The sequence below is a fragment of the Hydractinia symbiolongicarpus genome, chromosome 10, assembly GCF_029227915.1.
Source record: "Hydractinia symbiolongicarpus strain clone_291-10 chromosome 10, HSymV2.1, whole genome shotgun sequence".
In the NCBI taxonomy this organism is placed as follows: domain Eukaryota; kingdom Metazoa; phylum Cnidaria; class Hydrozoa; order Anthoathecata; family Hydractiniidae; genus Hydractinia; species Hydractinia symbiolongicarpus.
Genome location: NC_079884.1, coordinates 22800970 through 22819569, shown reverse-complemented (window position 1 = coordinate 22819569; position 18600 = coordinate 22800970). Strand labels below are relative to the sequence as shown.

Here is an 18600-nt window from a genome sequence, read left to right as displayed (position 1 = left end):
TACACCTAGAAGTGCGACATTGTTTACCTGCACTGAGCGAAAAAAATAAAAAAGGTTGACCGACTATTTTTGCTATGACGGGGTAGCAACGAGTAGTAAATTGTGTTTTTATTATAGCTAAAGTTGTGAAATCAATAATTAGTATGCTAAATGAAGTTAGGGAGCTACGTTTTTTAACCGAAGCTGTGATAAAGTAAACACGGTTTACCTGTACTAACCACTCAGCCCATTGTAACGATTAATTTTTCAACTTTAACGGAAACTTATTCCGTAAAATAAAATAATATTGCCAGATTATTTGTGCTATGACGGGTTAACAACGGGTTGCAAACTGTGTTTTTTTACATCTAAAGTTGCAGTAAAGTCATTTCTTGAAAAATATATTACACCCGAAACACTACAATGGTTGTATGCGCTTTACTCGATTTACGACATACTGCATAAGCTCTCCACCTGAATGTGTGACACAGTTTGCGGCTCTTATTAAGAGTTCAACTTGGCATTCAACAGCGGGTCGCTTAACACCGAATTTCGAAGCTGGGTGCCGGCTAGTCTGCATTATAATATGCGTATACGCCTGTCTATCTGTCACGAAAAATTGAAATCGCAGTGGTGAGACACAAAATGCAGTTAATAAAAGACGGACGACTAGCTTACTCACTAGTTGATAGCACTACCTTTACGCATTTTAGGCAAACAAGGAATTTTGCAAAGAGGCCTGAAACACCCTATTCCATGTAATTTAACGCAGTTTTTCAAAATTCGCGGTAATTTAATGACCGTTAACTAAATGCAGTTTTAACTTAAAGTCTGTTAATTTCATGACTCGGTAATTAAAATACTGTAAATTTGGTGACTTTTTTATAATGTATAAAAGCTTAGAAAACATAAAAATACATTTTTTTTTAGAAATGTTCTACTATTTTCTCCTCATCATACGATAGCTCAACGGTGTTCTTTTTTTAGAAAAATAGCTTTTGAATACTCTGATCCGAGTCGAAAAGTAACTGAAAGCACTTTTTCGGCCAAATTATTTGCCTTGCAAAACAACGAAAATTTTTATTTCGATTTCCACACCGCCTTGCATTAGTGGACACCGCTTCACTACCGCGGATTCGACTGCATTTTTGAGAAAAAACTTGCTATACCGGGTTAATCAAATGCCTTTTTAAAACTAATTTCAATGAACTGCGTTAATTTCATGACAATTTAATTCGCGTTAATTTCTTGACTCGTTGATTACATGGAATAAGGTAACTGTTCGAGAAGCTCAAGTTGAAAATCCAGCAACTTTCGTGTTTCTACATGGGGATTCATATGGAACATTCTTTGATTATAGTTTTGATTTTCGTTGTTACTCGCAAAATTAAATTTCAATTTTTTTCCCGCAAACATTTTTGCAAGAAAGACGATGTAATTTTAATTCAACCTGCTCTATTCATAAGTTATTTACATTTCTGTTGTAATTGTAATAAATATAAAATATCATCTCAAAATGAACACTGTTAGAATTGGAACATGAGAACACTAAACTGGGGTGCAAAAGTGACAACCTTAAGGCTGACGCCATTATCATGTTAGTGATAATTACATTTTTATATAAAAAAAGATTGAATTTGGAAAAAAACCGAACCTAGCTTTAAGTATGAAAAACTCAATTCAGTTGAGCATTTAAAATCCTAATTATCGCTTTTTTTTATAGTTCTTCTTTGTCTTCTTTCTCATCAGAACCAGGAGTTGGTCCTTCTTGTTGACCACCTGGACCACCACCTTGACCTCCTTGTTGTTGGTAAATTTTACTAACAATTGGAGAAGCAACCTCTTCTAATTTTTTCTTTTCTTCCTTAAGCTCTTCAGTTGTAGCGTCTTGATGACTGTCTAACCAAGAGATGGCAGCTTCAATTGCCTTTTCTAATGTTCCTTTGTCTTCCTCGCTAAGTTTGCTGCCAAGTTTGTCTTTATCACCAACTTGGTTCTTTAACGAGTATGCGTAACTTTCAAACTCGTTTCGTGCCTCAACCTTCTCCTTCACTTTTTTGTCATCATCAGCAAACTTTTCTGCATCATTAACCATACGTTCAATATCTTCTGGTGACAATCTATTTTGGTCATTGGTGATGGTGATTTTTTCTTTCTTGCCAGTGCCTTTGTCTTCAGCACTAACTCTGAGAATACCATTGACATCAATTTCAAAGGTTACTTCGATTTGTGGCACACCGCGAGGTGCAGGTGGGATTCCATTTAAATCGAATTTTCCAAGCAAATGATTGTCCTTAGTCATTGGACGCTCCCCTTCATAGACTTGTATGGTGACAGTCTGTTGGTTATCAGCAGCAGTTGAAAATATTTGTGATTTCTTTGTTGGAACAACTGTGTTGCGTCCAATCAATTTGGTCATTACTCCACCAACAGTCTCGATTCCAAGGGTAAGTGGATTGACATCAAGCAAAACAATTTCTCCTGTATCTTCCTCCCCACTCAATACTCCACCTTGTACAGCAGCACCATAGGCAACAGCTTCATCAGGATTTATTCCTAGAAAAAAATACCTTGTTATTAAAATGAAACATATTTTTTGTGCCTAGTATTAAGAAATCTAACAAATTAAGCAGCTATAAACACAGAAAACAATTAATATTTTATTACCTCTGCTAGGTTCTTTTCCATCAAAGAAGTCTTTCACAAGTTTTTGAACTTTCGGAATACGTGTCGATCCTCCAACCAAAACAATTTCATGAATTTCTGATTTTTTTAATCCAGAGTCTTCCAAAACTTGTTTTACTGGTTTTAACGTTGATTTGAACAAATCAGCATTTAATTCGTCGAATTTGGCACGAGTCAGCGTTTCAGCAAAGTCATCTCCATCAATTAGAGATTCAACTTCCACCCTGGCTTGATGTTGGGTACTAAGAGCACGTTTTGCCTTTTCAACTTCTCTTCTAAGTTTCTGGACAGCTCTTTTATCTTTCCTGATATCTTTTCCCTTTTTCTTTTTATACAGTTTGATAAAGTGTTCCATAACACGTTGATCAAAATCTTCACCACCAAGATGAGTGTCTCCATTGGTGGAAACAACTTCGAAGACACCATTGTCGATTGTCAAGAGAGAGACATCAAAAGTTCCACCACCAAGATCAAAAACAAGAATGTTCTTTTCCCCCTCTTTTTTGTCAAGTCCATAAGCAATAGCAGCAGCAGTTGGCTCATTGATAATTCTCATAACATTCAAACCTGCAATAACACCAGCATCCTTAGTGGCCTGTCTTTGAGCATCATTAAAATAGGCTGGAACAGTGACAACAGCATGAGTAACTTTCTTTCCAAGATAAGCCTCGGCAATTTCCTATGAAATGAAAAATAGTTTGACTCTGAATTTTATTATTGTCCACAACATGTAAAAAATATCGTTTTCAATGGAGGAATCCTTTACAATTATTCCTGCAATAAGAAATGTCAGTTAACTGTAAAATGTTTTAATTAGAAATGGTCGTGATCAATACATGGCATATTTGTAGTTGTTGCATTCGTTTCCTAACTATATTATAGCTCCTTCTCTTAACAACCAAACCTTGGCACCTAACAATCTAGACAGATAAACATCCCTCACCTTCATTTTGACAAGAACCATGGCACTGATTTCTTCAGCAGCAAATGTTTTCTTCTCACCTTCCTTCACAGAGACTTTGATGTGGGGTTTCTTCAATTTTTCAACCACATCAAATGGGAAGTATTTGATGTCGTGTTGGACAGCTTTATCACCCCATTCACGACCAATTAAACGTTTGGCATCAAAAACTGTATTTTCTGGATTGGATGTGAGTTGATTCTTTGCAGCATCACCAATAAGTCTTTCTCCCTCAGTGGTGAATGCAACATAAGACGGCGTAATACGATTACCTTGATCATTTGGAATAATTTCAACACGACCATTTTTGAACACACCAACACTGCAAGATAATTTTTCCACTTAAATTTTACAGAATTAGTAACAAGTAAAATATGCAGAAGAAATTAGCTAGCTAAGGCTTACCATGAGTATGTAGTACCAAGATCAATACCAATTACGGTTCCTAAACTTTCTTTTTTATCTTTTTCCTTTTCATCCTCTTTTTCAGCACTGTACACAGTACAGGCTAATACTACCAACAACAATACGCTTATTCTCTTCATGACTGACCTAATCACAATAACCAAGTAATAATTATTGCCAACTTATAGACCCTCTTCTGAAAACGTGGAGAAAATAATAAGTTCAAGTCTATGTAGGACGATAATAAAAAGCTTTACTCGTTTTCGTGTGTTACCCTGATTGGCCATGTAGCGTTAAGTGGTAAAACGTGATTGGCTAACGTGTCAAATGTTAGGGTATATGCTGAGAATAGGCTGACGACAGCAGGTTTTTTCACGAGTAATGGTGTGTAAGCTACGTAGCGGTTTGTTTTCTTCCTCGTGCGCTACGTATGATTAGAAATTGTTAATTACCCATTAGCCATTATTTCCCACGTGGTGTTAAAACATAGGATAGTTATCAAATTACTTTTAGCCATGGTTTAACTAAATTAACGTCATGTCTGATCTTCTTGTGGATGTCATAAATTTCTCCTGATTCCTTGTTGTGTTGTTGGGTGCCAATCTAGCAAGAGAGATATATAGCTAGATGTGCATTTTTACATGGCTAGCCTCACTAAATCGAAGAATATACCCTGTCTGTTATTTCCAGGAGGGGCCATGACTTAAATTGGGAGTCCTAGAGTATTAAAAGCTCATTGTGTGAACCATTGTTTAAATAAATCTTTCTTTTTATATAGCTTGCTCTTAAGGTTACTGTAAAGGAAAAAACTCATTTGATGAGTAGTCTCAGAAAAACCCTTATAATTTATCAATACTTTCATATTTTTTCTTATTTTTTTTTTTTTGTTTCTGAATATTTGATGAAAGACTTTTTTTGATGGTGTTATTTTCGTGAGATGTTAATTTTTCATTTTTTTTTTCACCGTACGTTTTAAAATGGCTTCTTTTTCCGAATGCGTGGTATTATATTCAGCATAAATTAAATTCAAAAAGGTTCCCGGCTTTTTCTTTGTAACAATGTCGTTATGAAATTATTTGTAATTATATATAATCATTCAAAAAAATGCATATTTTTTCTTTCTGTCGTCATAATTCGCTAATCAGTAATTGATACAAAAAAATCCAGGAACCTTTTGTGCATAATTTATTCAGCTTTCCATTACCGAAAATTTTAATGAACCAATAGGAAGCTTTCGGAAAAAGAGACCACAAACGTAAAGGCATGTATGCGAAAATTTACTAACAAGATATTTGTTTTTAAAGATTTTCGTAGGTGTTATGAAAATGTGTGAACTGAGTATGCAGAAAGATGATAGATGTGCGAACTTTTTCCTTATGCTGAATATGCGTGCACGCGTTCAGAATTATTAATAGACAAAAGTCAGGTTTACAAGAGACAGCTCATATGCATATTCCTTAACTTAGACTTTTTTAATTCGATAGTGAATGTAAACTATCTAAAAATATTATTATGTATATTTTTATACGGGAGTTCCATATTATGCATAATGTTTACAAAAAATATGCTCAACTCATTTTGCACATATTTTCTCGAAGATGTCAATGATATAACACCTCTGAAAAGGCTTTTTCCAGAAAAAAGGGATGTTCCAAATATTTTCATGGAATATAAAATATGTCATTCGAAAGACATTTTTTTTTCTATATGTCATGAATTTTTTGCAAAAAACCTAAAAAAAAATTTGTTTCCTTTACAGTAGCCTTAATGAGAATTGAAAAAAGGAAGTGAACTGTGAATTAAGAAGGCTCTGATCACGAAGAAAAGTGAAATAATTTTTTGTGAAATATTTGTTTAAGTATGGTTACTGGCATAACATACTAAATTTTCAAAAAGTCAAAAAATATTAAAGCTTTTTTACTTCCCGTTCTGAAAAATCCCCAAATAATTCAATAAAGGAGCTAGCTAATATAAAAGTAAACCTGTTTAAAGTGGTCACTCAGGAGACTGCCTTGCAAAAGATCTGGTTTTGTATATTGCTTCAAGCATTAGGAAGTTAATAATAACAGTTATATATATAAAGTTTTTGGGAATATTAATTCAGAAAACTTTTCAAAAAAGTCTACTTTTTCCTTACTAACTTTATCAAAGTGATAACTTATAATTTGCTAGCTATATATATATTTTGATAGAGTTTACAGGACGTTTTCTTTCATTTGATCTGCTCTGCACCAGTAATGGATTTATAAATTCAAAAGCTACTGAACCAGTACTGGATTTATAGATTTTAAAACTACTGTGCCAGTAATCAGATTTGCTACCCAATCCAATATAGTTGGACAACTAGTGCATTGTTACATGAACTTATTCCCAGCCTCAATTAATCAAAATAAAGCAAGGAAAAAAACATGTTTATAATGAGTGGATTAACTAACATACTGGAACTGTTATTGGTTGAATTTTACTGAAGTTAGTAACTAGAAGTGTAAGCAGACAAGAAAATTCTGTGGAAGTACATTTTACCAGTCTGAATAACATTTGATAAAGAAAACTGATATCCAGCATGCTATACATTAAATACTTTGCACATCTTTTTTTTTTTTTTAACTTTGTTACTATCTTCACTCGTTAATGCCAGTGGCCTTATAGGTTGGTTTTCTAATTACAAACAATTTTCTCGAGCCATAATTTAGCCTTAACTAAATCAGGAAAATCATTGTGACAAAACCTTGTGATTCCTAGTTTTTTATCATTTCTTTCACCTCAAACAATAAAACGGTTTTTAAATATCAAACACTTTAAATTTTGTTGCTGAAATTCCTTGGACATTTGTATTAATATTTTTATTGCATTATCGATATTTTCACCCTTTTTTTAATGAGGGTTCTTCAATCGCCATTCTAACTGTTTTTGTGATGTTTAAAATGTGATGCTTTATGTTTGATGACAGTAGTGCCTGTTCTTCTTCGCCACCCTCTGATGTAATTACTAAAAGTTACTAAAAATAAACGCTTAGTTTTTTGTTAGTCCTTTTGGGAAGCTTTAATAGTTTTGACTAACTTGGACATCAACAGAACTTTTTCTCTTTGCATGTATCTAAAATTTTTTTTTAACTTTTGTATAAAAAGTGATAAAAATTTTCCTCAATAACAAATTATGCCTATTGAGATACCATGTGAAAACTATGAAATTGTTATGGCATCATTGTCAGTGATATTGTCATCTTCTGCTTTTCTGATCAATTCAGATTCTTTAAATGGGTCATCAAATGCTTGTCACAGTGTCATGCAGTAGAAATTATGCAGTAAAAGTTAGTGACAATATATTGGAGATGTCATCATCACCATCATCATTCTCGGCTTAACGTCCGTTTTTCCCATGCTAGCATTGATTGGACGGGGTATATTAATGACCCTCTTCCAATCTGATCTAGACTGTGTTAGATCTAAACTCAACTTCCTCTGTATCAAGTCTGTCCTTGCAGGTGTAATTATTTTTTTCAACACATGCTAAAATTGCTGGTTTATTAAGGCTGATCAGTATGCTTATAAAATCTCTATTTTCAGAACCTTTTTTTACAGATTATGTTTTAATCTTTTTTTAAAAAAATCTCTTTGTGAACTTTGTATGTTTTTAGATTTTGTTAATCTCATGGAGTGGAAACTTCATAAGGCAATATTTAAAGAAATTATAATATTTATTTTTGTAAATATAAATCTGTATAACATAAATCGGTTTTTTTATTCATTTAGTTGAAAAAATGTTTGCAGTATCAAGGTTTTTTTGTCAAGAAAGAATTTTTTTGAAAGAGATATATGCACTTCGAAAATGTTCCTCCCAAGGCAAAAAAGCACTGAGAAGTGATTCTAAGAAAATTTTCAAAGCATTGATTAATGGAGACCGAGGCTCCTTAGCACGTGGAATTACTTTAGTCGAATCTACCCATATTGATGACATTGGAGAAGCCAATAAGTTATTAGGATGTGTACTGCAGTATCTAAAAACTCCTTCGAAAAATAATAAACAAACTTTTCGAATTGGCTTAACTGGGGCACCGGGGGCTGGAAAAAGTTCTCTCATAGAAACATTTGGTAAGAAATTGACAAAGGAAGGTCATAAAGTTGCTGTTCTTGCAATAGACCCTTCTTCAGTTAAAACTGGAGGGTCGTTATTGGGTGATCGTACAAGAATGACAGAGCTAGCACGTGACCCTAATGCATTTATAAGGCCATCTCCAGCTTCGGGGACATTGGGTGGTGTAGCTCGAAAAACAAACGAGGCTCTTGTCCTCTGTGAAGGGGCTGGTTATAATATTATTTTAATAGAAACAGTTGGTATAGGTCAATCTGAGTTTGCTGTAAAAGACATGGTGGATATGTTTGTGTTAGTTATTCCACCTGCAGCTGGTGATGAACTGCAAGGGATTAAAAAGGGCATTGTAGAAATGGCTGACTTAGTGCTAGTAAACAAAGCTGATGGAGATTTAAAGCCTGCTGCTAAAAGAATACAAGCTGAATATACTAGTGCATTGAAATTACTGCAAAGACCCAGTGACGTATGGAGGCCTAGGGTTTATCCTGTCTCTGCATTGTACAATGAGGGATTTGAGAAAGTTTGGTGGAAAATGCAACAGTTTCGCGAGGTTATGATTAAAAATGAAACGTTTCATCAGAAAAGAAAACAGCAGTATAATGCTTGGATGTGGAACTACATTGAAGATAATATTATGCAAAGTTTCGTTAGTAACAATTCAGTGAAACTAGAGTTAAAAAAATACGAGAAGATGGTTGAGAATGGGGAGATCACTCCTTATATGGCTGCTGATGCATTGTTAAAAATATTTAATACTGATCGAAGCTGAAGTATATAAATATATATTTATGTAATAATTAATCTTCGTAAAAGGAAGACCCATGAAGGAAGTAAGCCATTGGATATATGCACATTTAAAATTAGAGAATTTAAACTTTATTTCATCTGGAATCTTTTATATCTCAGGGTTAGATATTTTTCTTAGTTTTCACAATTGTAGACCGCGCGAAATTCTTAACGCTTGTTTAAAAGCATTTTTGATTTTGCCTATGCGAACATAGAGACGGAACAAAAACATTGGGTTGTCTTACATGTTTTTTTATATAAGCATATAAGCATATATAGGCTCGAATAGAAATTATTTTAAGCATAGCATATTGCAGCCTTAGCCTCAGCCTTAGTAAATCCTAATTTCTTATGTTATTGTTTTTTAATTAGACAGACTTTTAAACCTAAATTACCAGCACTACACTAGAATATGTGAACTTGTAAATGCCTTTAATTTTACGGTTGTTTTTAAGCTACAAACAGAACCGTTTCATCTTATCAATTAGCTGCTTATAAGGCAACGTTTACGTTTTTAATTTGTTTATCCGATATATAAGCAAAACTAGTCAGATTTTTCTATTTGCTTATAAAAAACATGTACAGCGAAAGAAATATTTTTCTCCGTTTTTTTTCGTTTTTTGCTACACGAAAAGCTGTTTTTTTCCATTTGTATATAGGCGCTTGCAAATTGATTCATAACTGGTAATTTCTGTTTCCTCCACGCTTTGTTTTAGTAATTAAATACTTTATCAACGCGAGGTTTATCTTTTATGTATCTGCTAGCGTTCATTGTTTATTTTTGTACACTATTTATATATAAATGTAAATATTATAGTTTATACAAAACAACAAATATCTATAAAATGTCGATAGGTTTGTTTTTTTTGCGAAATCTTTCTCTTGTGTGAATAAAATAATTTTTGAACGCAATAAAAAATTTACTTCTTCGGGTAAAAATACGAGTTATTAAAAGAAGAAAGTGTTTTTTGAAGAGAGTGTTTTTTGTGTTGGTGGAGTCAAATTAGTCTGCGATTTTGAAATGGGAGTTACGATTTACCGTATTCGGATTTTGTCGGTGCATCTTGTTTACGTCTTGTACTCGGCGATATTATGGTGGCGTTTAATCAATATCGGGAAAATGACGGATCATCCTGAATCTCAAACAAAGTTGGCGTTTGGTGCTTGGGTGGCGCCGTTTCTTGTGGTTAACTTTTTGATTTGCTACTCCGCGCTCAGTAAAAGGTAGGGACAAGATTGAATTCATAACTCTTCAGTAAGTCTTTTTCAAGTTACACAATTTTTATTCACTTTACACGATGCTGGAATCATGCTCAGGTAACTGTCATCAATGTGATAATCTATTTTTAGTCCGAGTGCACTTCTGCAGAGAACATGGTGCAACATTCCAATGCTGGTCTTTATTGGATTCAACTTACCCCCATTCGGATTCACATTAAAGCATCTGTATGAAGCCACGGAAGTAGAGGTATTCATCTTTCTAAAACGTTATTGTTTTAATTAAAATACAATACAGAAGTAAGGATACAAATATATGTTTACTCTGTAAACAATCCAGTCGTACTAAAAAGGTGTATGTGTTTAAAAGAGAAAATTTTACTAGTAATCTAGCTTAAAGGTGCTAAAAAACAGGCTGTTGATTTTTGACTTTAGTGACCTACACGAAGGCTCGAGCTGATGGCAGAGAAAAAAATTATAGGCACTACTAAGCACAAAAACAGCTTTTAAAATCATCCCACATATCACATTGGGTATTCAAATATAACTGAAATTAACTTAAGAGTTTCTTACGTGTAATTGCATCCATAATTTATTCGATATAAGCATTTGCAATGCTATTAAATCAAACTTTCTCATGAAATAAATTTTAAACTGTTTTTGGACTAGCTAGCTATATTCTTCTAAATTTCTAGATGTATTAATTACCTTCTTAAAGTTAGTAACATAGCATTTTGTCGCAAATACACCAGTGTTGTCTCTGTTTTCTCGTCAAAACAAACTTTTGATTTGCCGATATTTAATAAATATTACAGACGGCTGCTCATTTTTACCACCAAAGAGGATGCTAAAAGAAAATGATCCTTTTTCAGAAAATAGAAATAAAAAGGTAACAAATTCATCATAACCAAAAATAATTTTCATAAACAGGTTGTCTAGACAGTTGTAAAGTGTGTATAATGTTTTGAATATTTCATTTCGAGTGGTCTATTTATAACACACCGTCGTTTACAGTCCGCGAGAATGGAGAGTAACGTCTATGTTGGAGATCTCACTTGAATCTTTTTGTAGCCCTTTAAGGGATAGTTAAACCTGGTTGAAGGACTTAGTCTTGTATGTTAGCAAATTGTCATCAGGTTTTCTGTCAAAGCACAAAAATCTTGTTTTTAGAATGTTCGTCTTCAAAAACATTTTAATCAAACTTGCGTCAAACTAAAAGAAGTTCCAATGTCAGATTTCATCCTCCTACAAATGGTGATGCCAATACTTCTTGCTACTTTTATCACATATCCACTCCCTCGCAGAGGTTATACTTCGTCCGAATATCTCGGTATTGCTGTTGAATTTATGAATGCCTTCGATATTATGGACATGATTGTTGATGTGTCTTTTGTAGAGAAGTATGGAACAAAATGGGTCGTTTTATTTTACCTGTCTCTTGGTGTGTCAGCTGTACTTGTAGCGTTTCCCATTAAAATTGAGAATGAAGATTTCGTTTGGCAGCGCCAATTTGTGATATGTGCTCATTCTGAACTGACGTTAAATCACGGGAATTCCATGTCTAGTATTTTGACGGCGCCGTACGTTATAGAAACAGAAACTTCTATGCATAGACGCATCAGTATATCGCCCATGGTTGATACAGGCGAAAAACCAAATGAACAATGTGCGGAGAAAAAGAACATTGACATACCTGTCGGTACATTCCATGTGGAGGAAAAAGTGGAGAAGAACAATTTAAAGATAGAGTATAAACATACGAAGGAAGATCATGCGGATGATGATCCAAGTCAAAAAAAGGTGAAATCCATTGAGAAGACAAAGAGAAGAGAAAAACGTGTGCAAAAAAAATCCGAGAATTATTTCACGAGAGAAGTTTGGAGAAAATTAGTAAAAGCCATGCTGACAATGATTTTTATGGACATATTCTTTGCTTGCATACGGTTTAAAATAATGGTGACAGAACAGTCAGCCGAGTACGGGTTTAATATGTTTGTTAAAAATGTCATCTTGTCGGCTCTTCATCTGTCTTACTTGCTTCAGCATGTGAGAAGTATTATTGTATCTAAACTAGTGGTCGATATTGATAAATAAAGAAAATTTAAATAAACAAATTTGATCTCTTGAACGGATATGGTTTTGTAATTCCGGTTATAATTCGGAATAAGGAAATCGTTCCGTTTATATCTACTTCCGTATTTATTTTAACCATCGTATAGTAACCATAATAACTAGGAAAACAAATTGATGTTGACTCGAGAAAGATTTCTTTCTGGTCTTCAAAATATCACTAGTATTTGCACTGGTGTAGTTTTTTCTTCTTTTGGATATTTTATATTTCTGCGATGTATAGGCGCAGTGCAGGTGTAATGAGGCGTATATCTCCTCGGATACAAAGTATGTACATTTTTCAATAGTTAACATCGGTTTTTTGCATCGCTTTTATCAATATTTGGTCTAGTACTAAGTTGCATAGAAACCATTTCTTATGAACAACTTGTATATTGATCCCGCTTATAGCTCGATGATTTGCAAATAATAGTCACTTAAAAGAGCCTTGGTACGAAGTGGGGTTGAATCCGAATAAGAATTCAGCTATCGCTTCGCGAGTCGGAAATAACAAGTATATAAATAGCCTTGGTACGAAATTGCGTTGAACCTAAATAACAGATTGTTATGGCAACCTAATTTTTTGAACAAAAAAAACGGAAACAAAGACTGCTTTGTTATGTATTACGCTGACGCAGTGCATTTAACGAATAGAAACCAGGTAAATGGTAGCTCGAGTTATCACGAAAGAAACCAGGCCTAATTATCCTATTTTGTAAACTTTATGAAGGAATTCAACAGTTTGTTAATTACTTTAATGTTTTTATTGTGTTGACACAACTGAAAGTATAATTTATTGGGAAGGAAACTTAAAATCCTATAAACGTGGCAATTTTTAAGATACTTGTATATCATACTAGAGAGTTGATCAAAGAACTTGTGTGGATATTTTGGTATGTGTACTTTATATTATTATTATAAGCAATATTCTGCTGCATATCTGTGAATGAGCACTTTCAAAATGCAAATTCCATGATGATAAAGCGCATCCACTTAATTCCATGTTTAAAACTTCTAAAATTCTTTTACGTGATAAATTTAATAAGAAAATACGCGGTTTCAAGCGAAGCATGTCTAAGCGAAGGAGCTTTTAAGATAAGACCGCAAAAAGACAGTATATTTTTCCAGTTGCCATGCTAACTATATTTTCTGATAACCATTTTCCCTGTTTATCATGCCTTTGGTAAATTTAGAACTAAATTTGTTGTTTAATTATCTGCGATGGAGTGTCACTAAGTTTAATTTGAACATTTGAGTTGTACTCGCTTAGTAAAAAAAAAGCTGTTGCTAGGTGATAGTTTTTAATTCTACAGAATGTTCTACTGTTATTCATGCACATGCGCAGAAACGTATTTGCTGTATAACTTTTTTTTAAAAAAACTTTCACTGTGATGAGAAATCAATTAGTAAAGTTACTGTGAGTTTTCGTCTTCCGTTTTTTTTAATTTTTATACATTTGGTACTGTTATACTGAACTTTGCAAACAGCTGTAGCTTGAAACTTTCTTTATCGCGGCGAAGTTGTTTTCTGTAGAAATATGATTTCTATGAGCGAAACAGCTTTTTTGTTTGTTTGTTTTCTTTTTTACATAAAAAAACAACAAAATTTAGATGTAACCCAAAATTTTTACTCATCTAATTTCGTGGGTAAAAAAAACTTTTTATACCACGAATTTCGAGCAAACATATTTTTTTCGGTGTTTACTCATGCGTGCAACCACGCATTGTGAATGCTCGATTCTTGAGTTTATCGTGTAGTTTGTTTCACAGAGATTTATTCTACGATATCTTGTAAAAATTTTGAGATTTCTATCCTCGTTTTGGAAAGTGCGCTATCTTTAAAGCAGGTAAGTTTTTTTGGGAACGAGGTTGGCTACTTCAAATTTTTGTTTTAGAATCTTATCAACTTATATTTATGATTGTGCGTACATGTGTAATCTGTTTGTTCTCTATTTTATGGCCTGAAACTAAAAAGTTCCACCCTGTTACCCAGGTTTCTTTGTTTGTCCTGACAAAACACAAAACAGGAAAGTTTTGATAAGAGTTTTATATGTTCTTATTACGTATTATTACACGTTCTTTAGAGATTTTTTATAAAAACGTGGGTTTTGGTTTAGACCTGATTTTTAAAAAATTACCTGACCCCTTTTTATAGCTTTAAATGATTTTCAGCAAGAGCCACAACACTCTACCAATTTTTTTAACACGTATTTCTTTTAAAAAAAAGGTTTTTGTCGATAACTTCGAATTTTTATTCTAGATGTTTATAAGAATATGTCCAACATGACGATCTTGTCATCATTTGTAACCGCATACAAAGATAGCTATAAAACTGCACCGCCGAAAGGAAGTACCACCTTGCATCAAAAAGCATTATTTGTGGTGTGGTTGTTCGCATCCATATTTTGGGTTTACAGACGATTTGGTAAAAATGTCTGGACACGAAACGAAAGAGGTATATATCGCGTTATGATTGCATTGCGAGAATTTTACGAATTAGCGTTGCTGAGCGATTCCATGAATAATGAGACATATGTAATATTTCAAATATGTAGACTAGAAAAGGTGGCAGGCACCGCCCATTAATTTCTATACATTATATTAACTAAATCTTAAAGTTTTTTGTGAAAAAAGTGACAAAAACACATTTTTCATGCGTAAGATTCGAAGGACTTGCATGTTGGAAATCACCAGTTTTTTCCTTAAAATGGCAAAAACTTAATTTTTATGTATGTTTGTATAGTGTCTTCTTCCTGAACTTTTAAAATATCCTTCTTAAGAAACTAATTTTCCAAAGACAAAAGTTATCACAGCTGGCTTCAAAGTGAAAAACTAAAAACTTTTGGTGTTTTTAGCACCTTTTTGTCAGTAATGTCCGCTACATGGAATCGCTCTGCGGTTAATGTTACAAATGGTGTATTGAATACTAGAAATGTTACGATTTGTGTAACAGTTAATAGATATGTTACCAAAAGAGTGTTACGATAACGTGAAATGTTACGAAATGTCGTTACGTTCGATGTCTCGAAGTAGTGTTTTTCGTATACTACGAAATATTACGAATTAGTTTTACGGTTACTAGAAATGTTACCAAAGAGTTTATCGGTTACTAAAAATATTTTATTTCGATAGCTCGAAATATTTTACGAACACTATAGCTATTTCGAATTTTTGTTACTGGAAAAGCTACGAACTGTCTGTCAGGATGTTTATTGCGTTTTTGTGAGATAATAGTTTGTTTTTCTTTCCGTAGATGCAACAAGTCCTATCAATGTTCCCGTATCGGCAACAGCTAACGAAAATGATGTCGTAATAAAAGTCGAAACCGAACAACCTACTCCCAAACCTCGTTACGACCCGATCACGTTAAATGATGCGTTATTCGCAGTGTTTACCGTTGGCTTCATTCTTCTCTACTACTATTTCTGTGACTACCTTCACTACTTTCCGAAAGCTGAGCGGACGTATAACCGGGATTTGTATATGTTCCTAGTATTTCTACTCTTTGCAGTTTCTATATATTTCACGACAACAGAGTTGAAACCGAGTGCTGCCAAGCTGCTTAATCGGGAACAGACTGAAGAATGGAAAGGCTGGATGCAGGTCATGTTCGTTTGGTACCATTATTTTCGCGCAGCTGAAACTTATAACGCCATAAGGTTATTCATTGCGGCTTATGTTTGGATGACCGGATTCGGTGAGTGATATCCTGCCGGACACTATCTTCCATTTTTTATTTTTCTTGTCTTAAGTTGACTAATTTTAGCGATATGTTCAAAAAAGGCCAAAAGAAAAGAATCCTAAATAAATCGAGGCGAAATGAAAGGAATTTTACGAATATTAATTTTCGCTAGTTACTTGCGTTGATATAAATTTCGCGAACGAACCATTTAAGAATTTTTGCGGACTACGTTTTTGGGTGAACAATTAATGGAATCAAAGAACAGACATTATTGTACCCAGTTTCCATTTCCATTCTGAGAATATCGGGGAAGCAACTTTTCGCAATAATAGATTAAATTCGCAGAATTTGCTAAAATTAAATCAACGTTAAAGTTTGTGATCAATCTCTCATAGGAACCTATAGTCTAACTCAATGATCTATTTTTAGGAAATTTCTCGTTCTTTTGGATTCGGAAAGATTACTCTTTACGACGTGTTTTAAAGATGTTGTTTCGGTTAAACTTTCTGGTCATTTTAACCACCTTGGTCGTGGACAATTCATACATGCTTTACTACATCTGTGCGATGCATACGTTTTGGTTTTTGTCGGTGTACGCTATGATGCGGCCTTTCAACGAATACAACGAAGTCAAGAAAGTGATGGTGATGAAGCTCGTTATTTATTTTTGTATCGTTTTCGCTATATTTGATATCCCAAAGGTTGCCGAGCTGGTATTTTCGCCATTCTCTTTCGTCCTGAACTATAACAACTCCTTACATGAGTGGATTTTTCGTAGTAAGTTAGACCACTACGTTACATTCGTGGGAATGTTGTGTGCGTATAATCAACCGAACATTGAAAAAGCTCTCCACAAGTTAAATGGACATCGATTTGAGAAAGTAGTGCTATTGATAGGAACATCCGTACTGGCATCATTAATTTTCGTGTGGTATAACTACGTCTACATACTGGAAAAGTACAGTTATAACGCCCTTCATCCGTATACATCCTTCATTCCTATCTTAGCTTTTATACTGCTTCGAAATTCAACAGCTTGGCTGAGAAGTCGTTACATTGTTTTGTTTTCTATTCTTGGGAAAATCACGCTGGAAACGTATATCAGCCAGCTCCACATCTATCTGCAGGATAATGCGAAGTCGTTGTTAGTGTATGTACCGAATTATCCGTTAGTCAATTTTGTAATCAACACTTCGATATACCTGTTCTTATCAAACTTGCTATTCCAGGGGACGATAACGTTAAATGAGTATATTTTCCCGAACGATATGAAGACAGTAGTTAAAAATATAGCGGGTATAGGTGCCGTTATAGCAGTTGCGTATTTAGTAGTTGGGATGTTAACATTTTTCTAGAATATTTAATATTTATAATTTTGCCACAAACTAGGTTTAATATTTATACAGTTTTATAGTAGTAACAAGTGCATTCTCCCAAATTGTTTGGTGCCCCCTCTTCCCCGTTGTTCGCTCAAGTTACTTTTTAGCATACCTCCCTCACTATGGCGCGAAACAAAACAATGAAAAGGAGCGAGAGATAATCTCGTAACGCTAGGGTAAATTTCGATATTAATAACCCCCATATTTTGTCTGCCCCACTCGCAGATTTTATGTTCAGAAAGCGCGAAAAGATGTTTAGCTAAATGAGCAAATTCAATGTAACGACTTTATGCGCGCGTTTGAAATCAATTACCAAGCCCACTAAAAATAACCGTATTTTGCTCATAATGGTAGCAGGATATTTAAACAAGGTAATTAATAGTACATTTTTTACGCCGTTTTAATTTCACAAATTAGAATTATATTAATAACTCATTGTGCATGTAATGGGGAGTAGGAATTTACGCGCAGGGCCACAGCTTTCATCCATTTTCGAAAGGCATTAGATTTTATATTTTTGGCGCTTCGCCTTAAACATTCTTTGGGCACTCCCGCGCAAAAATTGTTTGCTGGGGTAAGTCCACATTAGGCAAATTATTTATTTTTAAAGTATGTTCCATTTACACCCTTATTTATTTTATATTTTTAGAGGTAAATTGTGTACAACTTTTCGAGAAGTAAATCCCACCTGGAGTTTGTTGTTAACGATATGCGTCAAGTAACAATAGTTCGCTTAGTCACACAGATTAATCATTTTCAGATTCATGTAATGAATTTACCGTAATTACCTAGATTCATCAGATTTAGATTAATTAATAAATTCGTATGACTTCGGCCAATAAAATAATTAAAAATTTAGGTTGCAACAGATGGAGTCTCTTGGCCATGTAATGATTCTTTTGGATTCATTACATGGATTCATCAATGATTATTTGAAATCTCTTGAGGCTATTATGAATGTAATTTATGCGTAATTCAAGGTTTTAGGACAAAAGATTATAAAGGCGTTTTGTTTCTATGGTTTCAACAAGAATCTAACATATCATCACTGTCCATGTTGTACCTTTGCGACGGCATAAGGATTTTTCATCATGATCGAAGGAACGGAAGTTACTTGAAAAACAAATTTCGGCTTTTTTCAGATCGATTCAACATTTCTGTGTACATATTGTCTTCCAGCATGAGACACTGGATCCAATAGCATGGTTACCATGTTAAAAAAAAGCTTGAAAAAGTAGGAATGGCAACGTCAATAGCCGGTGGTGTTTCTTAAGGCAGGCATAAAACACCAAAAAAATTGTAAGC

At 33.9% G+C, this 18600-nt stretch overlaps 4 protein-coding genes across 4 annotated transcripts; 3 read left to right on the top strand and 1 right to left on the bottom strand.

Moving 5' to 3' along the window:
* Nucleotides 1-1417: 1417 nt before the first annotated feature.
* LOC130612358 (endoplasmic reticulum chaperone BiP-like) lies at nt 1418-4264 on the bottom strand. The gene is made up of 4 exons (XM_057433663.1): nt 4031-4264; nt 3608-3947; nt 2647-3343; nt 1418-2535 (listed from the first exon to the last, which is right to left on the bottom strand). Exons 1-4 carry the CDS (start codon nt 4168-4170, stop codon nt 1697-1699), a joined length of 2016 nt encoding a protein of 671 aa, XP_057289646.1. The 5' UTR covers nt 4171-4264; the 3' UTR covers nt 1418-1696.
* Nucleotides 4265-7585: 3321 nt separating this feature from the next.
* Nucleotides 7586-8934, top strand: LOC130612369 (methylmalonic aciduria type A protein, mitochondrial-like). The gene has a single exon (XM_057433674.1). It carries the CDS (start codon nt 7791-7793, stop codon nt 8889-8891), a length of 1101 nt encoding a protein of 366 aa, XP_057289657.1. The 5' UTR covers nt 7586-7790; the 3' UTR covers nt 8892-8934.
* Nucleotides 8935-9789: 855 nt separating this feature from the next.
* Nucleotides 9790-12571, top strand: LOC130612364 (uncharacterized). Its single transcript, XM_057433668.1, has 3 exons — nt 9790-10132; nt 10259-10376; nt 11297-12571. Exons 1-3 carry the CDS (start codon nt 9930-9932, stop codon nt 12218-12220), a joined length of 1245 nt encoding a protein of 414 aa, XP_057289651.1. The 5' UTR covers nt 9790-9929; the 3' UTR covers nt 12221-12571.
* A 398-nt stretch (nt 12572-12969) lies between these two features.
* On the top strand, nt 12970-17988 carry LOC130612359 (uncharacterized). The gene is made up of 4 exons (XM_057433664.1): nt 12970-13128; nt 14495-14689; nt 15488-15931; nt 16346-17988. The coding sequence occupies exons 2-4, from the start codon at nt 14509-14511 to the stop codon at nt 17269-17271; spliced, it is 1551 nt and encodes a 516-aa protein (XP_057289647.1). The 5' UTR covers nt 12970-13128; nt 14495-14508; the 3' UTR covers nt 17272-17988.
* Nucleotides 17989-18600: the final 612 nt, after the last annotated feature.

Excerpts from the sequence above, each read along its gene's own strand:
- LOC130612358 (XM_057433663.1), bottom strand. The coding sequence starts at position 4,170 with ATGAAGAGAATAAGCGTATTGTTGTTGGTAGTATTAGCCTGTACTGTG. Across the intron at positions 3,948-4,030 it reads CTTGGTACTACATACTCATG|TGTTGGTGTGTTCAAAAATG; the intron begins GTAAGCCTTAGC and ends ATTATCTTGCAG. Across the intron at positions 3,344-3,607 it reads TGGTTCTTGTCAAAATGAAG|GAAATTGCCGAGGCTTATCT; the intron begins GTGAGGGATGTT and ends TTCATTTCATAG.
- LOC130612369 (XM_057433674.1), top strand. The coding sequence starts at position 7,791 with ATGTTTGCAGTATCAAGGTTTTTTTGTCAAGAAAGAATTTTTTTGAAA.
- LOC130612364 (XM_057433668.1), top strand. The coding sequence starts at position 9,930 with ATGGGAGTTACGATTTACCGTATTCGGATTTTGTCGGTGCATCTTGTT. Across the intron at positions 10,133-10,258 it reads TACTCCGCGCTCAGTAAAAG|TCCGAGTGCACTTCTGCAGA; the intron begins GTAGGGACAAGA and ends ATCTATTTTTAG. Across the intron at positions 10,377-11,296 it reads ATGAAGCCACGGAAGTAGAG|AATGTTCGTCTTCAAAAACA; the intron begins GTATTCATCTTT and ends TCTTGTTTTTAG.
- LOC130612359 (XM_057433664.1), top strand. The coding sequence starts at position 14,509 with ATGTCCAACATGACGATCTTGTCATCATTTGTAACCGCATACAAAGAT. Across the intron at positions 14,690-15,487 it reads CTGGACACGAAACGAAAGAG|ATGCAACAAGTCCTATCAAT; the intron begins GTATATATCGCG and ends TTCTTTCCGTAG. Across the intron at positions 15,932-16,345 it reads TGTTTGGATGACCGGATTCG|GAAATTTCTCGTTCTTTTGG; the intron begins GTGAGTGATATC and ends ATCTATTTTTAG.